General features: G+C 42.4%; 1 protein-coding gene across 1 annotated transcript in view; it reads left to right on the top strand.

Annotated features, from left to right (window-relative positions):
• The window catches only part of OCA2 (OCA2 melanosomal transmembrane protein), a 700,143-nt gene that overhangs the window by 272,199 nt on the left and 400,513 nt on the right, over positions 1–27,431 (top strand). The window contains exons 5-6 of the mRNA XM_075334313.1: positions 9,700–9,757; positions 19,607–19,679. Of these exons, the coding sequence (XP_075190428.1) occupies positions 9,700–9,757; positions 19,607–19,679 (131 nt within the window). The remainder of the gene's footprint in view (positions 1–9,699; positions 9,758–19,606; positions 19,680–27,431) is intronic.

The following is a 27,431-nucleotide window of genomic DNA, read 5'->3' as shown; positions in this document are numbered from 1 at the left end:
AGTGAGCTTGCTCTCAGGGTTCATCCGTAGGATTTCTTTGGACTGTATTGGGAAAGTCCTACCCATCGGTGCGCTAGTACCCCGATTTTAGAGCAAGTTTGGGATGAATCTTGAAGTCTTCACCCCAGTAAGGTAAATTTTATCGGAACGTGTGAAGCTACTTTCCGGCCTAGGGTCCATGTACCTCGGCGTACCCTGGCCCCTGCCCGGTGATGGCTCAAGGCCGCCAGCTGCCCTCCTCGGCTGTCCGTGCCCCCTTACACTATCCCCCTGCGACTAGGGTTCCAGCTCCTACCAGGCCCAGACCAACGTCTGCCACCTAGAACTCAGGAGCCCTGCTCCTCCTGTGACCTCTCCACATGAGTCACTTCCTCCTCCTCTCCTCCACTTCACTTCAGCTCAACTCCAGCTCAACTGTCACTTTTCTCACTTTCCCTCACCAACCCCCCATGTGGGCGGCCCTATTCCCTTCAGGCCCCCCAATGGTGTGTCTGGTGGGTGAAGTGTTCCTAGAATTTTGATTGGCTAAGCTGTTAGCAACACTAAAGGACCAGGACCCGTAACCAAGGAGTGTGAATACTGTGCAGAAGGGCAGATTGCACAATACCCTGTGATTACCTGATTGGCCAGGGCATCACATGGGCAATTTCACAGCCGTCACAACCATGCTGAGCATTGGCATGGCTGTGATTGGCTGGTGCACTATGTGACCTGGCCTGTATAACTGCCGGATCATGTATGGTGCTGCCATTGTCCTCTGACTATACAAGATAGGGTAGAGAAGGGGTTAATGCCGCGCATCAGCCGAATGAAGACGTATATTGTTGATGAAGATGAGTATTCTTTTATTTCATAGGTCTACGCGTTTCGAGGTGAAAACCTCTTCCTCAGGACCAGTGCATCAACAAGTCAAGGCTTGTTGTTGATGCACTGGTCCTGAGGAAAAGGTTTTCACCTCGAAACGCGTAGACCTATGAAATAAAAGAATACTCATCTTCATCAATATACGTCTTCATTCGGCTGATGCGCGGCATTAACCCCTTCTCTACCCTATCTTGTATGCTCATCCACGTGGGGCTGCAGCAGATGCCATTATCTCATGCGCACTAGTGGTTGTGACTGTCACAACTGATCCAGGTGAGTGTATATTTTTCAGGTATACCCCACTGGTCACCTTGGGGTTACACTATCAGCGCTCCTTATTTTCAGATCTATATTGTCCTCTGACTAGCATAGGGACAGGACGATGCTTGTGTAAGGGACAGTGTTAGGTTTCTCTTCTCTCTGCATACTCCTAAAACAGGCTCTGTGTGGACAATCTGCATCAGGCTCTGTTGGGGGTACGCTGAAAAAAAGGCTCTGTGGAAATACTTAAAGGCTCTGTGGGGGTTATTCTAAAAAAGTTTTCTGTGGTGGGCACTCTGCACCTGGCCCTGTGGCAGGCACTCCGCATATAGGCAGTGTACTAATCTGCTGGGCACTCTTTATACAGACCATATAAAACTCTGCATTTTTTTGGGTGTAAAAAAAAGAGGGGAGCATCAAATAGGGGATGTGGCTGTGGATCTTTTGGTGATGCTGAAGCTATGACAGGGAGAGGACTTAGTTGTTCTGTGCCTGCTACATGCCCAAATTAAATACCTCCCTCTGGGCATGCAGACAACAGGATGTTCTGCATAATTTCTTAAGCCCAAGTACCGCTGCATGAATAGTGAGGCCAGAATGAGTAAAAGTGATTGTAGATTAGATGGCGGACAGTGTCTCCAGTTTCTTTGCTTTTGGTTTTTCACCCAGTTCCCTTCTGAAAGCTCAGCGTTTGCACCTGAGGCCCATGATTATGTCTTCCACCTCACCATTTAGCAAATCAGTCAAACAGTTGGAGCCCCAAGTCATGGAGCAGTCACTTCTGCTTTTTGTTGACTCCGCTGGCTAGGTTTCCATGGACTATTCACCTGGCCCTGCATGATAAGTTGAAAGAAAGAGAGTGCACTGATGGCCAACCACGTGTGCAGTTCGAGGATGAGCATGTTGGGAGTGCTAGTGTACACAGTTGGCGGATCACCGCAGCACAACTATGATGCTGAAAAACAGGTGCTAACTGCTGTGGTTTTCTGTAGTGTGCAAACTGATGAGGGCAGGTGTAAGGGGTAAGTGGAAGTTGATGCGGGGGATCATGAAGTCCTTGAGCCCACATGGAGTTGAGGCCTCCCAACTTAGGTGCCCAGTTCAGAGGAAGAAGTGGCGGTCATGGTGCTCCTGCTCCAAAGCAAAAGAGGGAGCAAGACACAAAATACAGTGGCCAGCTTATTGGCTGCTACTGTCCACTGCACGAATGAACGGAGCACACAAAAGGCAACTCAAAGGAGTTCCTTAGCATGGCATTTGCTCAGGCAATGCGCTAATGACAAAACAAAGGTGATTTGCCATCAGAGCCTGACTCAAAGCATGAATTTTCTTAGCTTGAGCACCACCTGCATGACGAGGCATCTGAATGCAAGGCATGAGTTGCAGTGGAGTACACATCAGGAAAGATTTGAGGCTCCTCCTGCTCCCTCTTTGGCTGTGGTCTCGAGCTCTCCTACCCCCTCCCAAGTAACAGGGCCACATGGCTCTCTGCAAAGAGAACATGTGGCAGAACCATCATCAGCATTGTCAATTAGCATCTCCATGCCGTCCCATGGAATCATTCAGCTGTCCATCCCCCAAACCAAACACTGGAGAGAAAGAGGAAGTACTCCTCTATCCACCAATGAGCCCTAGTCCTGATTGGCTGCATTTTCAAATTCCTGGCCTCTGAAATACTGCCATTCTGGCTGGTGGCGACAGACACTTTATAAAAACAACTTATTGTTCTGGCTGTCCCACACTGGGGTTCCCAGCCGTCAGCACTTTTTTCCATGTGGGCCATCCATGCACTACACAACCAAGTTGTGGACAATCTGATGTGCACAGCACTACGCGATCAGTTGCAAGGTCCACATAACCAGTAATATGTGGACCAGTAAGCATGGGCAGGGGCATTGTATCTCCCCTGCCTACTGGGAATATCTAGTGGAGGCTGGTCTGAGGCAGACAGCGTTTTAGCACATGTCCTACCAGCACCAAGGATTGCAGGATGTTTCTCTGTCCATGTTGCCTCCTCCTCCGACACCGCTTTCTCCACCTCTTCTTCTTCCAGTCAGCGTAACACCTGAACTACCAATTTCAGTGTAGCCACAGGAAAATGAGCTTTCTGTTCTGAAACTCCTCTGTTTTGTAGGAAAAATCCCACTCTGCACAAGAGTTATGGATGGGTATTGAACAGCAGGCTGATGAGTGATTGGCGCCCTGAACCTCAAGCCTGGCCAGGTAGGGTGCAGTAATTTCTGAAGTCTTGTAGCAGCTCTGGGCCTAGCCAATTTGATACACATCCCTTGCCTGGTGCATGTAGTGAATTTGGTGGTGCAGAGGTTCCTGAAAAATAACACTTAGATGCCAGAACTGCTGCAGAATGTGCTGGCCATCTGTACATATTTTTGGCATACTCTCCCTGCAGCTGCTCCCCTCTCTGCGCTGCAGAGTAACTTCTGCCTACCTGCTCATGCCTCATATGTGATGTACCCACAAGCTGAAACACCACCTGGCATATACTGGAGAAACAGTGTGAGCACCAGCAGACGATGGAGTTTCAGCCCTAGCATGCATGGGTGAGTCACAACAATACCACTTCATGACCAATGGGTGCGACTCCATGCGGGTCGTGTGTTCCATGTTGTGCTGCTTAAAGTATTCCATGAACATGGCTGTGACGACATGGACTCTCATGGGTTAAAGTTTCTTAACATTCAGCCAGATGTATTGTTCTACTGTGTTGTAACTCATGTTTGCTTAACTATTGTTTGGGACCAGACCCTTCGGAGCATTCATTGTAATGTAGTTGTGTATTGCTAATCTAATGTAAATTACCTTAGTAGCCATTGTCGAGTCTGTGACTTGCAGACTCCATGTAGATATCTTCAGTCTTTCTATAGACCTCATTTGGACGAGAAGGATGATCGGAAGCCTATCATGTCTGGCTAATACTAAGAAGGGGGAGGAATGTGACGACATGGACTCTCATGGGTTAAAGTTTCTTAAAATTCAGCCAGACAGCATGATAGATTGTTTATAAACTGGGGAGAAGTCCCTCATTGTTTTTACAAGACTCTTGTTGACTCAATGTAATTGTGTTGGCCACTGAAAGCCAGACGTATTGTTCTCCAGACTTTTCCAGTAACCATTGTATTGTAGTTGTGTATTGCTAATGTGATTACCTTAGTAGCCATTGTCTAGTCGGTGACTCCCAGACTACATGTATACCCTCAGTCTTTCTGTAAACATCATTTGGATGAACATTGTCCATGCAGCTTGAGATTCATCCAATGGGAGAGGCGCTCTTGTCCAACCAATCGATGAGGACACAGTGTATCTAAGTGGAAGGCTGTGGCTATAAAAGGGACTTCTTTAAGCCACCAGGTTGTTGATGGATGCTGATGGATCCAGTCTAAGCTCTTCGGAGCTGACTAGAGGATCAGGATATCTTATGGCTTCAATCTAGGGACTCCGGTTCCGGTTGGAGACCATATCCACAGCCTAGGGATTTCGACCCCGGCTGCAAGGATTGTAACATCATACCAGGACTACCTATGGCGGACACTCAGGTTGGGACAGTTCAGTCACCTGCTACAGACTTTACAGACCTCAGACAGCTTCCTAAATCTGGCATTATTCCTTTTCTCGGTGGGTGCCCGCCAAAAGCGGGGTGCTGCTGGATTGGAGTAAATAGCCCTGGAACCTCTGAGGCATGGACATTCTAAATCCCTGGTGAGCCAGCAGAAGGGTGAGACTCTGTTGCCTGTTACATTTGTGTGTTTTGCTGGTTATGTGTTATGTGCCGTTAATTGTTTGGGGATCCAATAAAGTCTAATTATTGTGGCTCCCTCACCCTGTGTTGTCTGAGTAGTGTTACGCCCATGGTTAAGGAGGCCGGCATTCAGTTGGGATGAGCCCTGAGCCACGCTGTCTTTCTAAAGGCGGTGGGTTTTAGTGGACGAGAGCACCCACTGAGCCCTGTGTCTCCACAATGGCCAGTGCTGATGTCTCAGAGTTACTATTCCACTTCAATGTCTCCTTGAAAAAATGCTTCAGGCGATGATGAATGAGGTGGTAGCAGAGGAGGCAGAGTAACTGGGACAATTCACATGATTCAGTTCTGTGCACCACACATGGCTCGCAGGGTGGATTCCTGTATCAACAGCAGCCAGGTACACAACTGTCTAGTCAGGGGACAGTTTTGGAAGATGAGGAGGAAGAACCATGTTCACAGCAGGGTGGCTCAAGAGCATCACTGGAGCAGACACAAACAATACACCTCCCAACAAAGATAGCTTGTTGTTGCTCCTGGGCAGCCTGGCACATATGAGTCAATACATGCTGCAGTGCCCTGATTGTTACCAATACTGATTACTGGGTGGCACCCTCCTAGATCCCTGCTACATAGACCAAATGCTATCTTTTATTTATCACTGGAGCATAATCCAAAAATGTGGGAATACTAGCACATGCTGTTAGACGCACTACTGAGAGCATTCACACCTGACAGTGGGCGTTTAGTTCAGTGGAAGCACAGGGCAGAGAAGGAGGAGGAAGTCACCAAAGCAACTGGGGCACCAGCACTACCTAAAGAGCGAGATTGCGTGGCTGAAATGTGGAAAAACTTCCTCCTCACGCCACAACATTCAGCATCACCATGTGATAGTCTGTATTAGCAGGAGGCACAGTTTCAACAACATAGTAAGAGTGTGTCTGCATGCCTCCACATTGAGTGATGGGTATGCCCCATTTAACGAATGTGTCTCCAAATTGAACATACATCCTGAGCTTGCCCTTCATGCTTTGGAAGTGCGGCCCTGCCCTGCAGAAAATGTACTGTCTGAATGTGTTTTTAGCACGGCAGGGGGTATGACAGGCCCATTTGTGGACAGGCACATTTGCCTGTCCACAGCTAACCTAATCAAGCACCCATTCATTAAAATGAACTACGCGTGCATCCCACAGGACTTGTCCGTACCTTTTGGCTAAGTAGAGAAGTATACCAGTCGCACCAAACCATTAGTATACTCCACAGCGGTTTGTTAATTTTATTTGTCATTCCCAATGTTTTGGGGCCTCCCAAAATACAAACAAAAAAAGCAAAACCACAAAAACAATGTTGGCCATCTCCTCTGACTCTTCCAACTACATTGACAGGTAAATCTCCTCAACCTCTTCCTTCGCTTGAACCTCCAACTCCTGGTTCAAGAATATTCTTTTTTTCTTCTGTTATTTTAAAGGGGTTCTGTGTAGAGCTATCTGAGCGAACGTGGTTGAAAAATGTTTGCAAATCTCAAATTATGCACGAGCCTTGCCCATTCAGATTAATGACTTGGCACTTTTCTCAAAAATGGGCAATGCTCAGCTCTGTTTGGTAACTGTTAGTGGTTACACTAATGCTTTTCTTCTATGTTATTATTACTTTGGCAAGAATAGTAGTGCTGTATGATTAGTGGGTGGGGGAATTTGATGAGGGGATTACTTACCAGTCTCTATGCGTGCTTGTTGTTTTACTGCATTCACTGCTTCCCCCTACCCCATCTGTGACAGCGTCTGTAGCGGGCAGCAGTCAGACTGCCGGCGTGCCAGCATCTATAGTTGCCCTCACAGAGGCTGTCTGGGTTTCCTAATTGAGTGTAAAAAAAAATAAAAGTTGTAGGGTCTACCATATATTGATACCCAGCACAGATAACGCAGACTGCTACAGGCTGGAACCCTATGTTATCTTGGCTGTGTATCAAAAATTCGAGGGACCCCATGTGCCTTTTTTTAAAATATATTTAAATAAATCATTTTTAAAAAATGACATGTGGTCCCCTCCAATTTTGATACTCAGCCAAGATAATTCATACAGTTGGGGGCTGATATTCTCAGGCTGCAGAGATCCATGGTTATTTGGCCCTTCAGCCTAAAAATAGCAGCCTATCCTTTAGAATACCGGCGCTTTACCTGACTCATCCCGATTTGCCCTGGTGTGGTGGCAATCGAGCTAATTTAAGAGGTTAATCTCAGCTGTGATTTGCCAACAATAGACAACTTTCAACAAGAACTGATTTAGTGATGGAAGGCATCTGAGACTCCCCATTGCTAACCCTGTAAATAATAAAAATAAAATTAAAACCCCAAAAAAATCCTTTATTGAAATAAAATATTAAAAAACTCACGCTCCTTTTATTCAATTTATTAACCCACCAAACACCAACTTAATCCATACAAGGTCTCAGAATGATCACGTCTCTACTACATTCTGAAGTCACAGCGCTCTGACACAGTACAGAATGTGCTGTGGCTTCAGGTAGAGCCTGCAGCTGGGAGTGGTTACATCACTAATTTTATTTGTGATCACAGCTAGAGGTTCCATGGTACCTCACATGTGACTGCAGGTAAACTGACCCAAGGTGAACTGATTGAGCTCCGTGACCTTACCCCAGGTGAATAGAGTTCAATCACACCTGCCTCTCCGGGCAGAAAACTGTGAGGTGGGGTTCTTGCCAAGAGATGCAGATTTGGTGCTGAAATTTTATATACAAAATTCCTGCACCAAATCTGCATCTGCTGGCAAATAAACACATCAAATGACATGACATGCAGTGCCAGAAGATGCAGTATTAGTGCAGAAATTTGGTGTATAAATTCCAGCGCCAAAACTACATTTCTTGACCCCCAACCCCCCCCCCCCCAGCACGTGTTTTCCTGCCAGGTCTGTTTTAAGTCTGTTCACCTGAGGTGAGGTCACTGAGTTCAATCAGTTCTCCTTGGGTCAGTTTACCTGCGTTCAATGGTGATCCATGGGATCCTCCAGCTGTGGCCACAGAAAAACTTGGTGACATCACCGCTGTGACTTTAGTATGTAGCAGCACTGGGATCATCATGTGACCTTTTGTGGATTATGGTGGATCGGGGTGTTTGGTGTGATAACAAATTGAAGAAAGAGGGTGGGTTTTGTGGTTTTATTTCAAATAGTGTTTTTTTGGGGTTTTGTGTTTTTTTTTTTTTACTTTTTACTTACAGGGTTAATAAAGGGGGTATGATAGACCCCTTCCCATCATCAGCTATGATTTATTAACCCCTTATATTACCTTGATTGCCACAGCACCAGGGCAATCCGGATGAGTCAGGTAAAGTGCCTGTATTGTTGCATCTAATGGCTGCAACAATTTTGTGCGGCTGAGGGCTGCTATTTTTTTCCTGGGCAGTCCAATAACCATGGGCCTCTCCAGGATGAGAATACCAGCCTCTAGCTTTCGGCTTTATCATGGCTGCATATCAAAATTGACTAAGGGGACCGCATGTTATTTTTTCATTATTTAAATAATTTAAAAAGCCAATTGGAGTCCCTCTTATTTGGATAGACAGCCAAGTTTGAGGACAGCTGGGGACTGCAGCTTGTAACGGTCTGCTTTATCTGTGCTGGGTATCACAATATGGGGGACTCTATCTTTTTCATTTATTTATTTTTACCCCTCTAAGGATTCAGACAGCATTTGTGATACAAAACAATCAGTCACTGTCACGCAGGGGGGTGCAGTCTGTCTGCAACCAAACCAATCAGACGTCTGGACTGCCGGTTGGCGGGGGAATCAGGGAATATGTATGGGCTTTAATGAGCGGCCCTGTAAGTAGGGTTACAACTGCAGGGAAGCTTGGGAAGTACAACTGTCCTGCTTGCTTGCTTTTTTTTTTCTCATGCAGCTCCCCTTGCCCTTACTAACACCTGCCTCCTAACCCATACAAACCTAAGATTTGCATCCCATTGAATTCAATAATGTTTGGATATGTTCATTGAACTCTTTGGCAAATACAGGTAAATTCGGTGAAGATGAACCAAACTGAATCTTTACAGGTTCGCTCATCTTTAGTTCTGTCGCAGCACTTTTAATGTTGGCTCTGTAGGGAAGCTCTGAAAACAGGCTGACATCACGTTTTTAATTTTGGCTCTCTGGGGTCATGATTAATTTCATTCAATTTCTTCCTATTTAACCATGATTTCTATAGTGACTGAAGCCATTTAAGTCCTTTTTTTATCCACATTTGTTTGCCTGGCAATTGTCCTTCTCTTATCCCAATTTTGCTTCCATTTGCTTACTAGGACCAATTTACAGTAATTTTTCAGCACTAAAGTTAGGATCCCCTTGGAATTTAATCAGATTTGGGGAGAGTTTGGAAACCAAACTTTTCACTACAGTTGGGGAGAACCCAAACATCCACTCAATCCTAACAATATCTAGTTTATATGATTTTATGGTATCATTATTAGGGTTTTTAATAGTGTTTCACATTTTCCACTATGCGCAAGTTGTGGCTATTTATTGCTTTTATTAATCCAAGGCTGGTCAGGATTGTTACATTGCAGCAAGTGATTTATATGGGTGTCTAAGTAGCACCAGTGGTACTACGGTTTATCATTTTGTTGTATTTAGTGGTATAATTGCATACATAAGTTATTTCCTCTAGTAATAATTCATGTTGTGGTTAGCAACATAGCTTTTTATTTTTGTTAAAATAAAAACATTAATGACATCACGATTTTCTCTCTAATTACGGACACCTTCCCATATAATTTTTTTTTTTTATTTACTTCCCCCTAAGGTGCTTCTTGAAAAATCTAAAGATTACTGGACTCTTCATCATTGTAGTTGCCTGTTCGGTGAGTGTCTCATTTGCAAACATTACTCATGGCCTGAACACCTCTGTGCGGTTTGAAACTGTGGATGTAAAATTACAGCTGACACTTCATTTGCCCTAGTCTCCCGGTGTAATGGTACTGAATTGCTATACTCTTAAATGTTTCCTGTGAGGTTTTAGGAATCTCTCCTAACATTCCAATTTTGCATTTTCTTGAAAGGTCATTTAAATGAACGCCATTCTCAAAGGTATTTTATTTACTGCAAACCTTACTTCCTAGAAAGACTTTCAATAAAATCAAAGCTAAATAATTACTGGTGAATGCCTCGTATTATTTTACAGCATTTTCTTAATCTCTGTACACCGTTTGGGAAAACAACTCATGGTCATATACTTCACTCCTAATCAGTCAGGGTTTTTTTTCGTCTTCAAGAAATAGAGCTACATTTGCGATGTGCTGTCTGATATTGCAGTTCAGACCCATTAACTGTTTCTGTAAAGGTTTTTTTTTTTTTTTCCTTATTTCAATATCCTTTTAACTGTTTTGTTTAATCAAGATATTTCTTATTTATTAATCCGTCCCTGTCCAATATTATGTTCATGTGTTGTATTTTTGGTGCAGAATCTTGAGTGCAGTTATATAGTTACAAAGGAAACCAGAAGTTTGCATACACTTGTATGTCTATTTATATAGTGTATCTCAATAAATTGGAATATGATAAATTAAACTTTTTGATTTCAGTAATTCAATGCAAAAAGGAACCGCATATATATTATATAGTCATCACAAACAGAGTGATCTATTTCAAGTGTTTATTTCTGTTAATGTTGATGATCATGGCTTACAGCCAATCAACACCCAGATGGCATTATCTCAGAAAATTAGAAAGGTTAACACAAAACACCTGCAAGGGCTTCCTAAGTGTTTAAAATGTCTGGTTCAGTAGGCTACACAATCATGGGAAAGAATACTGACTTGACAGATGTCCAGAAGGCAGTCATTGACACTCCACAAGGAGGGTAAGGCCCAAAAAGTCATTGCTAAAGAAGTTGGCTGTTCAGAATGCTATATCCTAGCATATTAATGGAAAGTTGAGTAGAAGGAAAAAGTGTGGTAGGAAAAGGTGCACAAGCCACCGGAATAACCGCAGCTTTGATGGGATTGTTCAGAAAAGGCCATTCAAAAATTTGGGGGCCATTCACAAAGAGTGGACTGCTGCTGGAGTCAGTTCTTCAAGAGCTACCACACGCAGACATATCCGGGACATAAGCTACAACTGTCGCATTCCTTCAGTAAAGCCACTCATGACCAATAGACAACTTTAGAAGCATCATATCTGGGCCAAGGAGAAAAAGAACTGGACCGTTGCTCAGTAGTCCAAGGTGGTGGACTTTCAGATGAAAGTAAATTTTTTGCATTTTGAAATCAAGGTCCCAGAGTCTAGAGGAAGAGTGGAGAGGCACACAATACAAGCTGCTTGAGGTCTAGTGTGATGTTTCCACAATTGGTGATGGTTTGGAGATCCTTGTCATCTGCTGGTATAGGTCCACTATGTTTTAGCAAGACCAAAGTTAGTGCAGCCATTTACCAGGAACTTTTAGAACACTTCATGCTTTGCAGATGGAAATTTCATTTTCCAGCAAAACTTGGCACTTGTCCACACTGCCAAAAGTACCAATACCTGGTTTACTAACCACAGTATCGCTGTCCTTGATTGGCCAGCAAACTTACTTGACCTAAACCCCATAGAGAATCTGAGAGAGTTTTAATGCGTGTTTATTTATTTTCTGCAAAGCAAAATGTTTACATACACTAAGATACTATGGCTTTAAACCATATGGGACAACCCATATGATGTCATGTCTTTGGAAGCTTCTTATAGGTGTTTTGGCAACATCTGAGTTAATGAAAGACACACCTAGGGATGTATTTTAATGCACACCTGAAATACAATGCTTCTTTGTGTAGCATCATGGGAAAATGAAAATAAATTCGCTAAGATCTCAGGAAGAGATTTGTGGACTTTTACAAGTCTAGTTCATCCTTGGGTGCAATTTCCAGATACCTGAAGGTGCCTTGTTCATCTGTACAAACAAGATGGGAATGCCCAGCCATCATCTCGTTCAGGAAGGAGACTGATTCTGTGTACCAGAGATGAATGTGCTTTGGTCAGACGTGCATGTGAACCCAGGAAAAAAAGCAAAAGACCTTGTGAAGATGCTGGTGGAAGCTAGTAAGATTGTGACATTATCCACAGTTTAACGAGTACTGTATCAACATTGGCTGAAAGGCCACTCTACCAGGAAGAAGCCATTACTCCAAAATAAGCATAAAAAAGCCAGACCAATGTTTGCAAATGCACACATAAATAAAGACCTTAATTTTTGGAGACCTGTCCTGTGGTCTGAAGAAACTAAAATTGAACTGTTTGGCCATAACAACCATCATTCTGTTTGGAGGAAAAAGGGGGAAGCCCTGAAGCTTAAGAACACCATCCCAACTGTGAAAAGTGGGGGTGGCAGCATCATGTTGTGGGGTTGTTTTGCTGAAGTAGGGACTGGTGCACATCACAAAATAGTTGGCATCATGAGCAAAGATGATTGTGACAATACTGAAGCAACAGCTCTAGATATCAGCCAGAAACTTAACGCTTGGATGGAAATGTGTTTTCCATATAGACAATGACCCGAACTATATTGTCAAACTGGTTAAAAAGTGAATTGAGTATCTCAAAGCCCTGATCTCAATCTGTTTGAAAATTTATGGGCAAAGCTAAAAAAGGCAGATGTGAGCAAAACTACCTACAAACATGGCTCAGTTACGCCACTTTTGGCAGGAGGAATGGGCCCAAATTCCTACCAACTATTTTGAGAAGTTTGTGGAAAGATCTCCAAAATGTTTGACGCAAGTAAAACAGTTTAAGGGCAATGGTAACAAATACTAATGAAATGTACGTAAACTTTTGACTTTGAAGAAAGTAATACAATTGCCTTAAAACATTCTCTTTTTCTCAATATTCTGACACTTGGCAAATTTTGGTAATTTTGGTAATCCTAATTAATCTAAACCGGGAAAGGTTTATTCTGATTTCATATCAGATAGTAAGAAAAACATGCATATGTGTCTTTTTAGATTGTGTATGTAAACGTTTGGTTTTTAAACTGTACATAGATTAAAAAAAAACTAGGTCTATCAAGTTCAACCTTCCTCCACAAATTATACATTTGTGTCACTAAATTATCTATAACCACAGTTCTACCAACTCTATTTTAATAGATGTTATAAAGTCTGCTATTACTACCTCCTGCAGTAGGGCATTCCACAATCGACCTGTTTTAACTGTAAAGAACCCTTTCCTATTTGACTGCTGCAATCTCTTGCATCCACTTGAATATACTTGACACTATTCGTTGCTAGAATAAATATTGAGGTATTCACAATATAATACTCGCTGCATATTTTGGCGTTTGACTTTTGAGATTTGAGACATCTGCTGCATATTTGATGCCTGATTTGTTTAGACACTAAACATTCTGGGATTGCCTTCCAAGGAAAGTAATGCCACAGCCATCTTTACTTCTGGTATTACTGTAATTTGGAAGGCGCAGTGAACAAAAAAAAGTTGCTCAGATTCCCTAATGGTGTGTGAAAAAAAAAAAAAAAAAATTCCACAGGGTCCCCTGTATATTGATACCCAGCACAGATGGAGCATAAGGCTGCTGGCTGCAATTTTCAGCTGTGTGAGCTATCTTGGCTGTGTACAAAATAAGAGGGACACCATGCGTTTTTTTAAAAATACATAAATATTTAAATTTTATTTTTTGTTTAAAAAAAAAAAAAAGCATGTGGTTCTCCCCAATTTTGATATCTAGCCAAGATAGAGCAGACAGCTGAGGGCTGGTATTCTCAGGCTGTGGATACACATGATTATTTGGCCGCCGGAGGCTAAAGGTATTGGCCCAAAGCAGCCCAGAATTGTCGCATCCACTAAATGTGACAAACCAGGCTCTTTACCCATCTCAATCCATTTACCCTGGTATGGTGGCAATCTGAGTAATATAAGGGGTTAATAACAGCCGAGATTTGTGATTTTGTCTGGTGCAGATCTTTCAGCACCATTATTTGCATCTCCTTGCAGAAAACTGCACTGAAATGGTGTCAAAACCTTATTAATGGTGCTAGAATTTATACTCCAAATTCCTGCACCTCCTGGCAAAAAAATCAAAACTACACCGCGTCTTGATGCATTTTGTTGCCATAAGATGCAGATTTGGTGGAGGAATCTGGTTTATAAATTTCTGGACCAAATCTGCATTTCTTGGCAAAAAAATTGTGTTTTTCTGCCAAGAGATTCAGGTCTGATAAACTCACTTCAGGTGAACAGAGTTCAATCTGTGGTCACAGGTGGGGCACCATGGGAACCTCCCACTGTGAAAACTGATTTATTCAGTCATGTCACTGATAACAGCTGCAGCTCGGTCTGTGTCTGCCTTAAGCTGCAGCGGGTGGTCATGTTTTCGAATGAGCTTTGACTTCAGTATGTAGCAGAGCCAGGATTTTTGTGGGACATCGTGGTGTTGATTACATTGAATCTGTGTGTTTTGGGGGTTAATGAATTGGAGAAAAAGTGTGTGTGTGTGTGTGTGTTTTTTTTTTTTTTTATTATTTTTTTTTATTTTTTAAGATACATAGGATATATGTTGCATAGATCCCTCCCAATTACTAATCCAGGACTCTGTGGCAGCTGTGAGCTGTCATTAACCCCTTATATTACCCTGATCGTCCCCCTTCAATTGGGATGAGCTAGGTGAAGAGCCAGGATCATAGTATCTAATGGATGCAACAATTCTGAGCAGCTGTGAGCTGATATTTTTAGGCTGGGGAGCCTCCCAAGCCTGATTAATACCAGCTGTCTGCTTTATTATGGCTGGATATCACTTTTTTTTTTTTTTAAAGCAGCATGGGGGTCCTTTTTATGTTGATATAGAGCCATTATAACATACAAAGCTGGGGGCTGCAGCCAGTAGCCGTGTGCTTTATCTGTGCTGGATAATATATGGGGTCAAAAATGTTACAAATTTTCACAAGGATATATGGGGGACCTTGCAACATTTTGTTTATTAATTTTTCATTATTTTTACCCTACATTATGGGACACAGACAGCTACTGTGAGGGCAGCCAATCAGGGATGTTGGAAGTCTGACAGCAGCAGCCAATCACAGATGTAAAGAGGTTGGGAAGGGCAAGCAGTGCATATGTAGGAGATCTATGAGTGGATCCGTAAGTAGTATGACAGCCGCGGGGAATCTCAGCAAGTCTAACTGTTCTGCTTTAATCCCCATAATACAATACAATATTATTCCCAGAAACCAAATTTGAGTTAGAAATGCATCTCGGCATATTCCTCATGCTGTTCCCATTCAGTTTCATCACTTTCCCATTAATTTCAGCATTTTTGTAGCCCTCCCAAACCGATTTCCAAAGTCCTTTTGAAAATTATTTGAGTTTCCCATTGACTTGCATTGGGTTTGTTATTTGTAACAAATAGACAAATAATTTGAGACGAATAACAGAAATTATCGAATCCCAATATTTCCCCATTAGCCCATCTCTAGTATTTATACATAGAAAAAAAGACATTGCAAAAGATCTAAATTTATAACCTAAGCAAGCCCAACTTTTCCAACCTCTCATAATATGGGAGGCCTTCCGTTGATTCCATAATCTAGTTGAACTGACTCTAACTTCTGAACATACCAAGGAGGAAAATGAGGGGTTCATCTTAAAATCCGAATGTTGCTGACTGGGAGGTGAAGAATGGGCGCTTTGCTGGCTGCTGTGCAAGCTGCGGTGGGGGTTGTCTGTGTCAGCAGCTGACTGTGCCGGCAGCTGGCTGGCTGTGCGGGCGGTTGGCTGTTCTCCAGCATCGCTCCTTCCTCCTGTGATCCCACTCCTCCACCGCTGCCGCCGCCCCCCTCCAGTAAGATGCCACCGGAGTAGAAGACTGGCCCCATTTTTTTTTTTTTTTTTTAAAAACCTTTTTCATCTCTAAGTTTGGGGTGTCTCTTATAATCCGGTGTTTCTAAGAAAACTAAAAATAAGGTACATTTTGAACATGTGGAGGAAAAACTGGATCCCCTATTCTAGTTATGGTCTTAAAAGTGATTTATAGAGGGGTAAAAATACACTAGGATCACGGAATGTAATTTCTTTTATACACCCTAAAATCTTGTTTGCTTTTACAGCTGCTGCTTCATATTAAGTTTTGCTGCTCCTCTTACTTGTAAACAGAATACCAAAGTCCTTCTGCTGTTCTGGACTTCCAAGTTTACTTCCATTTCAAATATATGCAGTAATAGAATTATCCCATCAAAGGTGCAATTTCTCTACATTTATCAACATTAAATCTCATCTGCCCATTCAAACATTTTATCCAGATAATTTTGTAATGTGCATCGGTGTCAGTTTTTAATATCCTACATAGTTTGGTGTCATCAGCAAACACAGATACTTTACTCTTAATCTCATCCACAAGGTCATTAATAAAGAGAATAAAATAGAATCAGTCCAAGCCCATTTAGAGAATGTACCATTTACGACAACTTTGTTTCCGATCTTTTAGCCAATTCCTTTACGCATCTGCATATAGTTTCCTTTAGTCTCTGCTTCTGGAGCTTCAGCAGAATTCTGTTATGTGGTACAGTATCAAATGCCTTTGCAAAGTCCAGATAAATCGCATCAGCCTGATTAACACTTGGATTTGCACTTACCTCCTCATAGAAACCCAACATGTTGGTTAAACACAACTTATCTTCCATGAATCCGTGCTGGTTGTCAGTTTATTATATTATTCTCTGCAATATATTTTTGTATGTCCTCTTAAAATACCCTCAAAAACTTTGCACACCACTGATGTCACTTACTGAATGGTAGTTACTTGAATCCATCTTATTTTTCTTAAATATCCGTACAATGTGAGCTATCCTCCAATCCTGTGGCACCATCTCTGTTACACGGGAGTCTAAGAAGATGAGATACAGCGGTGTATCAATTACTGAGCTCAATTTTCTCAATATCCATTTATGAATGCCATCTAGTCCTTATATTTGTCAATGGTTTCATTTCCTCAGTCACAAGTGTACTTCTTGTGTTAAGTCAGTTATATCAAGTGGCAAACTTTGATTTTTGCCTTGTTGAATGATGCCTGGAACAGTTGGGATCCTTGGTGAACACGTTAGCAAAATGTGGCACCTGCTCTATTTTGATAGCTGTTTTACCAGCGCTGGCTAAAAGCTGCAGCAACCACCTGTGGCCTTTACCGTGGCTGGATAAATATATATTTTTAAAAAGACAAAGGGGCCCTCCCAGTAGTTTGACAGTAAATGGCTTAACCCAACCAGTTACCGTGAGTGGGAAAAAAAACCCCCTTTGTTTTATCATTCATATTCTCTTAAAATAAAAGACCAAGAAAGCAAAAAATCTGCTAGGGTATGTAAACTTTTGAGCACAACTATAAATAAATATAAGCCTGTGATCCACACCAGTAGAAGCCTCTGATTAGCGCCAGTAGAAGTATGTGAGGAAAACCAGATTATGCTGGTCAAGACTCAGATCTCGAACTTTATGTTCAAACTTCAGACTACTCCAGTCAATATCCAGAGCAAGGCCATTGTTTCCTGCACAGAGATAAGGTATTGAGTGGGGCCTTAGATCGTGCTTCAGAGAGTGAAGGCAGACAGCCTGTATAGTGTATGAGAAACCTCTGATTTGGACTTGTGACCTAACAAGTAACGTTTGACTCCGCTAGAGCCTGCATACTATATAGAATTCTTTATTTAACTAGACTGTAGTAACGAACAGAGTAACACTAAAGTTTGCCTGCTAGAGGAATCTAGAGTATGATAATACCAATTGCTTTGTCTCTGGCTGATGTTCCCAGTGCTTTAACTATAGGCACCACTAATTGCGAACCCTTTCCTATCCAAAACTCCTTCAGCTAACATTAGCTTTCATAAATTTATATTACATATAATTAACTTTTATAAATCAATGCAGCAACTGATAAGTTTCAACATAACATATTAATTTATTATAACCTCTTCAGAGGTTAATCACTCTCTTCCACAATAAATCAGTGGTTAATGACACATGCAGCTATATAATTAGGTAATAAGGGTAAATCCTGCTGTCCGGTTCTCATTATATGATCATAAATTATTTATTTTTGCATTTTAGTGTTGTGCTTTATGTTTTAAGAGTTTTCCTAGCTTAGGTCTCAGCTGGTCCTCTTCCTCTTTGCTTGAAACACATTGCATTGTTTCTCGTTGAATGATCCCCTCAAATGTAAAAATAGAGAATGGGGATTGTAAAAAGGTTCCTTGGTTTCGGAGGCCCAACCCCCCTTTATCGGTTGTAAAAATGGCAAGCTTGTTACCGCCAAATTTCTTAAAGGGAATCTGTCACCACGTTTTTGCTGCAGAGGTTAAAAACAAGAATCGACTATGTCTCTCATTCGGCTCTGTGCTTTTGTTTACTTAAACTAAAGGCTTTATCATCTAGTAATTCTCATTGCTGGAATTTAATATCAAGCACACAGCAGTCTGGCACGACTCCCCTTCTGTGATTGATAGCTCACTGTCCATGTACAACCTCTATAGAGAGCCTGGTGTGGGGACAGCTTTCTCAGCTCTGCTAAATAGCTTAATCTAAAACCTCTGATGTGTCATAATGGCTGCAGCCAGTAATCAAAGAGTTAAATCGTTGGATTCAGAGCCTACATCATGCTGCTCTCAGATGAGGTAGTAAAAACCTGCTGAAAGATTTTCTTTTCCCCCTGCAAGAAGCAAACGGTCTACTTGAACAGAGGCAAACCACTGGTATTTTCAATGATTAGCGAACACTTGTGACAATTTACTAGTAGAATGCCCTAACTTTCATGAATCTTCCCATCAGCTTCATGGGTAAATCTTCATAGTTACAATATCGAACACTTATAAATCAGTCTCATAACATTCTCTTTCACATTTCAACTTCAATTTAGACGTTTATGTTACTTTAACTTCTGCTAGACTTGAGTAGCTAATCCATTGCTTATCTAGCAGATTTACTGTCCAGTCAAAATTAAACCCCTGCTCCCCTCAACTGTGAAAATCCTTTCCTCTGCAATGGTTGTATTCTCATGCAGGTTGGCTGGTCACATGAAACTGCAAATAAACTGCACGGACTGCTGAGCTGTTCTCATCCTCCAATGTGGCCTTCACTAAGCTCTGGTGGCTCACACCATTGGTGAATGCTACTTACCCCTACTTACTATCCATCTATGGTGCTGGTATGTTACTGCACATATATTGTTTTACTGCCTCATCTCTATTGGCTGGAAGATGCTGGTTTTTAAAGCATATGGTTTACTTTGGGTGCAATTTTTTGTTTTCACCGTAATGCTTGTATGTTCCCATAAAAAATAATTTTTACAATTGGGTTTCTATTAGTTATTTAGCACAATTTATTTTTTAAAATTGCAAAAGCAGAAAAAGTTATAAACTCTCCATCCAAATGAGATTCTGAATATATCTAAAGTAAGCTACAGAATTGAATGGATATAAGCTAATTTAACAACATTATTTCGCTCGTAAACCTGTTTAAGCAGTAAGTTATATTTCCGTATGTTTTACCAACAATGATGTAATGTATTTGTATATGTTCATGCAATGATACCAAATAGAATAGGAAACAGTTTGTTTTTGGTCTGTAATACCTATTTACAATGTTGAGTGGAGAACTTGTGATTATGCTGTGGTGATTACTTTGATGAAAATTAATTTTCTGTGCATAAATAATTTGTTAATTACATGTTTGTCATATTTCTGCAGATATTATTTAGCACTTATTCTGATAAAAGCAGCCCTTGGCAGATGTTGGCCCTGTCATCTCTGGAAAGCTACAGTATCCTTTTGTCACTTGCTATTTTCTCTCATCATGCAGTTTAATTTAAGGTGATACATAATGGCACTACAGCTGCTAAGTGTGACACTCAGATACTCATTTTCTTACTGAGATCCCCCTCTGCAGAATTAATTTCAAAGAATGATTTTACAAAAAATGCTGCCCTTCTTGATGCAAATCAAATGCTATTGAGTATACTGAAATATATGAAAATTAAGCATGATTTTTTTTCCCACTTCTCTCCCCAGATGGATATTGTTTTATTTTTTTTAAGATAAACTGGTTCATGGAAATTCATTTATAGTGTAGAGAAAATAGAAAAAAAGGAAAATAAATAATATAACATTTGACACTACTTTTAGTGTATATTTTCAAATATGACCCATTATAAATCTAGGAGTATGTTCCTCAGAGGAAAACTGCAGCAAAATCCTAAGCAAGAAATACAGTAAATGTTGTGGATTTTGTTGTAGGTATGGTGAAGATTTGCATCATCTTTCACCCAGGGCCCTCCCTTTTCTCAGTCAGGCCAAATGGCAAAACTGGCAAGTTTCATGGGGATGACAAAGTTTGAAATCTAAGCATTAATTTTTGTGTCTTTTAAGATGTGACTATAAGTGGAGATTATTATTATTATTATTATTATTATTATTATTATTATTTATAGAGCACCATTAGTTTCATGGTGCTGTACATGAGAAGGGGGTTACATACAAAATACATATACAAGTTACAGTAGACAGACTAGTACAGAGGGAAGAGGGCCCTGCCCTTGCGGGCTTACATTCTATAGGATTATGGGGAGGAGACAGTAGGTGGGGTGTAGATGGGGCGGCAGCTCCGCACGGTGGTGGGGCGGCAGCTCCGCACGGTGGTGGGGCGGCAGCTCCGCACGGTGGTGGGGCGGCAGCTCCGCACGGTGGTGGGGCGGCAGCTCCGCACGGTGGTGAAGCAGTGAGGTCATTGAAGGTTATAGGCATTTCTGAACAGATGAGTCTTTAGGTTCCGTTTGAAGACGTAAGCATGCTGGCACTTGACTGTTAACAGAGCACTAGAGGTGAGTGAACCTTTCAAAGTGCGGTTTGCCAATCTTTTCCGAGCTTCGTGTTTGGTGAACAGTTGGCAAACATACTGAACCCATTGAATTCAATGGAGAGGTCAAACTTATGTGTTGTAAAAAGGTGTAGGGAGGCTGTGAAAAAAAAATTAAAGCAGGTCATACATACCCAGTCTCTGGCATAGCGGTAACTGCTCCTGCGACTGTAACTGCTCCCATGGCTTTACTTAGGCGGCCGCTCACTATCCCTCATACATATTCTTTGCTTTCACTGCCCACCAGCATCTGATTAGCTACAGTTAGATCCAGCACCCAGACAGCTGGTGGAATCACAGACCTTGCCTGCGGGAATATAGTGTTATAAAATTGGTATAGGGTCCCCCATGTATTTATACTGGCACAGATACAGGCTTCGGTCCCCAGCTATGCGCTTATCTTGGCTGTGTATCAAAATTGCTGCATCAATTCGATGTGACAGTTCCAAAACTTTACCAGGCTCTTCTTGATTGCCCTGGTGCAGTGACAATTGGGGTAATGAGTTAATCACAGCTCTCATCTGCGACTAAGCCCTGGTATAGCAATGGTAGGCGTTTGAGACTTCCCCATTACTACTCTGTAAGGACAAATAAACACAAAAAAATCCTTTATTTGAAATAAGTCTTTCACTACTTTATTAACCCCCAAAAGACCCAGGTCCGATGTAATCCACACGAGGTCCCATGACCATTTCAGCTCTGCTACATCTGAACTCAGAGTGGCCGTAGAATGTGAATGCCCACTGGGAGCTTCACACAGTCGCAAAATGAGCGGTGCCATCACTCAATTTAGTTGCGGCCCCAGCTGGAGGTTCCTACGATATTCCACCTGTGTCAGCAGGTAACCTGACCTCATCGGACCTCAATGAACTCAGGTACCTCACCTCAGATAAGGTCATTATTTTCAAAGACCTGCACCTCCACGCAGAAAACTGTGGGGTTTTTTTTGCCAAGAGATGCAGATAAAAATTTTCACCATATTCCTGCATCCAATCTACACCTCCTGGCAAAAAAATGCATCAACACTGCATGCATTATGATGTGGTTGTGATGCATTTTTGATCCAGCTGTGACTGCAAATAATCTGAGTGATGTCACCATTCATTGCTGTGGTTCAATCTCTGCCTGAAATTATGGTATGCGGACATGTTCTATAGCTGCTCACTGTCAGTTCAGATGTAGCAGAGCTAGAATTGTCATGGGACCTCATGTGGATTACGTTGGACCTTGGTCTTTTGGGGTTACTAAAGTGGTGAAAGGATTTATTTTTTATGTATTTTATTTTTTTGTGTTTTGTGTTTATTTTTTTTCACTTACAGATTTGTAATGTGGGGTCTCATTGACCCTCCCCATTACTAATCTAGGGCTTAGTGGCAGCTGTGTGCTGTTATTGACCCCTTATTACCCTGACTGCCGCTGCGCCAGGGCAATTGAGATGAGCCAAATAAAGTGCCGGAACTGTCACATCTAATGGATGTGACAATCATGGGCAGCTGCAGGCTGTAATCTTTAGCCTGTGGGGGCCCAATAAGCATTGGTCTCCCCAGCCTGAGAATACCAGCCCCCAGCTCTCGGACTCTTCTTTGGCTGGCTATCAAAATTGTGGGGACTGCACACTGGTTTTTAAAATTTTATTTATTTAAATAATTAAAAAAAATTGCTTCATGCAGTTCCTCCTATTTTGATGCACAGCCAAGATAAGCGCATGGCTGGGGGTCGCTGTCTATAGCTATGGGCTTTATCTGTGTTGGTGTCAATAAATGAGGGACCCTATGCCAATTGTACTTTATTTTATACAAAAATATAATTACGCAGACAGGGTCTGTGATTCCAACCAATCACAGATGTCTGGCAGAGGGGCTTGACTGCAGCCAATCAGACACCGGTGGGTGAGGATAGCAGTGAACATGTATGAGGGATAATCCGCTCTCCCGAAGTACAGGTGTTTTGAGCAGTTAAAGCCGCAGGGAGACTTTGTAACTCGTGCTTTACACCTTTTGCTTCCTTTTTGTTTTACAGTGATTTCGTTGGCCAATTACAGCCATGCCAAAACATGACATGGCTGTGATTGGGAGTGGGCTTTCTGCAAACTAACACTTATCAAACATTTCTGAGATTTGACCAAAAAGTTAGGTAATCAGAGCTTTAACGAACCAGCCAAGGCTTATACTGAATCTGAAATTGGTGAGCGCAAACTGAACAGGTTTGCTCCTTTCTACAAAGCACCATGCAGCTCCCCACCCTGACGTGCAGCGTTAAAACCATGCTGCTGACCATTGGTGGATACAGACAGAAAAGTGACCCTGAGCAAGAACAGTATATGTTACCTTTGCAGTCCAATAGTTCACCATAATGCAATTTCACCTGCTTTGGAGGTTGAAATGGACCCCTTTAGTTTTTGAGCCCCTGTGCAGCTGTAAAGCTTCCACCAATGATATGTCCGCTCCTGATGCTGACATTGCTTCAGTGTGGTGGGGTCGCCTCCTCATTCTTCTGACTTTGCTGTATCACCAAAGAGGTGAAAAAAGATGTAGGAACAACGAGAAAGTATGTGCTCTGTAGAACTGAAACTACAAGAGACTTTAACCATACATGGGTGATGGGTCCAATACACAGTGAGGGCTCCAGATGAAGATGGATCAGAATGGGAGGGGACATTGTGGAGATGTGGACAGATTGAAGTGTGATTATTATAGAGTACATAATTCATGAGAAGTGGTAGTTGTATATGAGGGAGAGTGTGGATGCAATATTTCATAGTAGATAATACTAAGAAAGTCATGTGTCGTAAGACTGACACTGTGTAGGGCCTTTTTCTTGTGCAGGGAGCACAGTAAATGGCAATTCTTTATTAAGGGGTAACACACCCATGCCAGGGCTGTGGGGTTACTCTTTACGGGGCCGTGGTTATGCTTCTGGGAAGCTGCGGTGGCGGCAAGGCCTGGTTCTGTAACCCCAGCGTTGTACATTAAAGAAGGGAGATTATAATAGTTTGTAACGCCACCTGTGGTATGCGGCAAGATGGATGCCACCGCTGCAGGAGGGGGGGCCTCTGGGGCAGATGGTGACTCAGCTTGGTTGGAATACCTCTCAACAGGTAGAGCTAAGCCCCAGGGCGGATGGGAGTCGTAGTAGGTGATGATGGGTGTGCAGGGCCGGAGGTGGGGGTGCAGGGCTGGAGGCGCAGTCATATAACGGAGTGACACAAGGATGCAGTCTCAAGGTTATTACTCACTGTAGCAGGTTCCAAGGTAACACGACTAGTCAGTGACTGCCTTTGTAGTGCTGGGTTTCACCGTGATGGGCTCCAGTCAATCCCGGGTAGTTCGGAGGTCAAGATCGTTGCACCTTTTATGTATTTATGTACCTTTCCCGGTCATCTTTCTGCACTGACTTCTCACTCACCTGTCCCACGCCTACGCACACAGTGCCCTGAGCCAGTATCCGCGGACCCTGTTGGGTGGCTTGAAGCTTTATCCCTTGGCCCTATCTGGTTACCTTCCAGCAGATTTGTGTGTGGAGTTGGCGTTGGTACTAGATGTGTCCTTAGCCTCTGGTTTTACTAGCAGAGCACGTTGGTTCTTCTCCTCTAGTCTAGGGACCAGTCCCCGTTCTGCGGCCAAGTCCATCCACTCCAATATGTCGTATGTGGAACGAGGCCACGGGCATATGCCGCACTTCCCGTGGTCTCTAGAACCCTTTGTCTTGCGCCTGGGTCGAGCTGCACCAGCTCCAGACCACAGGTCTTCACTCCTCCACTGCTCCTTCTCGACTCTTCTCTGACACTAGTGTGTTCTTTCACTAACTAGACTCCACTCCCAGGCCCTGTCGGATTAGGGGGAGGGAGATACCATCACCAGTGGTGGCTATACATAGCATTAATGGCCCCAAGCCCTAACCCTGACCCGGTGGAGAGCTGCTAATTTAGAATGTGTTTTGTGTGCATATCAGTGGATGACCTCTTCCTTAACCAGGATGGAGCACCATACCTCTGGCTGAGATGCACTCTGTGGCGACTGAAGCCTTAGGGGCGCAACAGGTGCATAACAGAAGTAGTTATTTAGTTTTTTTCAGGGGGCATAATAATGTCCAGGGCCACTTTGTCAGGATGTGCTGTAGAAGAACAGAAAAGTGAAAAGTCTGCAGCAATGAGCTGTGGTTTGGAATATTTTACATGGGCGTCAAAAGGAGGAAGAAATGAATGATAATGACCCCAATGGTAAAATACCTCACCTATTAGATACCTGCATCTAAGAGAACATTTAAATTCTCCAATCACTTCCGTCACCTCCTTAAGGAAGGACCAAACCTCATTTTCAATTTCTGACCAGCGTCAATTTATATGGCTATAACTTTGGAATGCTTTAACATATTCCAGTGATTCTGGGCCTGTTTTTTTCCTGACACATTGTATTTGATGTTTTGTAAATTTTGGTTGATATGATTTGCATATATTTAAAAACACATATCAAAATTTTTTCAAACAAAATAATTGAAAATGTCACAAATTTCAACCTCTGAATTTTTATGCCTTTTTTAAACTAGACCATACTAGCACATAATTAATAACATGTTAATAACATTTCCCACATGTACTTTAAATCAGCACAATTTTTTAAAGAATGTTTTGCTAGGACGTTTAGAAGGGTTACAAGATTATCTGCCATCTTTTTTTTTTTTTTTTTTTTTTTTTTTTAGGGACCACATCATGTTTGAACAGAGTTGTATGGGCTTCTGTGACAGAAAATACCAAAAGTGGCACCATTATATAAACTACACCCCTCCAATATGCTGAAAACTACATTCAATAAGTATATTAACACTTCAAGTGCTTCACAGAAATTTTAAAGCAATCTGGAGGGAAAGAATTAACTTTTTTTTTTTTTTTTTTACTTTTTCCTTCACAAAAATGTACCTTTTATCCCCACATTCCGCATTTTCCCAAGGGTAACAGGAGAAAATGGACTATACCAATCTGTTGTGTAATTTCTTCTTGATGACCCATATGTTGTGGAAAAGTACTGTTTGGGTGCATGGCTTGAGCTTGGAAGGGAAGAAGCACCATTTGACTTTTGCAAAACACAAAATTGGCTTGAAAAAAAAAGGGAATGCCAAGTCATTTTTGCAGACCTTTCTATGTGTCTAGAGTGGTAACCCCCACAAGTGGCCCTTTTTGGAAACAACACCCCTCAAGGAATTTTATCTTGTGATGTAGTAAGCAATTTAAACAAACAAGTGATTCGCAAGATTTAATATTGAGCCATGAAAATAAAAAAATACATTTTCCCACAAAAATGTTGCTTAAGCCTCACATTTTGCATATTCATATATTTTTGCCCGGTGGCTCAGTGGTTAGCACTGCAGTCTTGCAGCGCTGGGGTCCTGGGTTCAAATCCCACCAAGGACACCATCTGCAAGGAGTTTGTATGTTCTCCCTGTGTTTGCGTGGGTTTCCTCCGAGTTCTCCAGTTTCCTTCCACAATCCAAAGGCATACAGTCATGGCCAAAAGTTTTGAGAATGACACCAAAATTATTTTTTCACATGATCTGTTGCCCTCTGGTTTTTAATTGTGTTTGTCTGATGTTTACATCCCATACAGAAATATAATTGCAATCATATTATGAGTACCAAAAGGTTATATTGACAGAATGATTTAATGCAGCAAGTCAATATTTGCAGTGTTGACCCTTCTTCTTCAGGACCTCTGCAATTCTCCCTGGCATGCTCTCAATCAACTTCTGGACCAAATTCTGACTGATAGCTGTCCATTCTGGCATAACCAATGCTTGCATTTTGCCAGAATTTGTTGGTTTTTGTTTGTCCACCCGTCTCTTGATGATTGCCCACAAGTTCTCAATGGGATTAAGATCTGGGGAGTTTCCAGGCCATGGACCCAAAATCTCTGTTTTGTTCCATGAGCCATTTAGTGATCACCTTTGCTTTATGGCAAGGTGCTCCATCACGCTGGAAAAGGCATTGTTTGGCGCCAAACTGCTCTTGGACAGTTGGGAGAAGTTGCTCTTGGAGGACATTCTGGTACCATTCTTTATTCATGGCTGTGTTTTTAGGCAAGACAGTGAGCCGATTCCCTTGGCTGAGAAGCAACCCCACACATGAATCGTTTCAGGATGCTTAACAGTTGGCATGAGACAAGACTGGTGGTAGCGCTCACCTCTTCTCCTCCTAATACGCTGTTTTCCAGATGTCCCAAACAATCGAAAAGGGGATTCATCTGAGAAAATTACTTTACCCCAGTCCTCAGCAGTCCACTCCCTGTACCTTTTGCAGAATATCAGTCGGTCCCTGATGTTTTTTCTGCAGAGAAGTGGCTTCTTTGCTGCCCTCCTTGAAACCATGCCTTGCTCAAAGAGTCTCCGTCTCAGTGCATGCAGAAGCACTCACACCAGCCTGCTGCCATTGCTGAGCTAGCTCGGCACTGCTAGTAGTCCGATGCCGCAGCTGAAACCGTTTTAAGATATGGTCCTGGCGTTTGCTGGTCCTTCTTGGGCGCCCTGGAGCCTTTTTGGCAACAATGGAAGCTCTCTCCTTGAAGTTCTTGATGATGTGATAGATTGTTGACTGAGGTGCAATCTTTGTAGCTGCGATACTCTTCCCTGTTAGGCCATTTTTGTGCAGAGCAATGATGGCTGCACGTGTTT

Source organism: Anomaloglossus baeobatrachus, chromosome 2, assembly GCF_048569485.1.
Source record: "Anomaloglossus baeobatrachus isolate aAnoBae1 chromosome 2, aAnoBae1.hap1, whole genome shotgun sequence".
NCBI classification, from domain to species: domain Eukaryota; kingdom Metazoa; phylum Chordata; class Amphibia; order Anura; family Aromobatidae; genus Anomaloglossus; species Anomaloglossus baeobatrachus.
The sequence above is the reverse complement of the archived record's forward strand: the minus strand, read 5'-3'. Positions and strand labels throughout refer to the sequence as shown.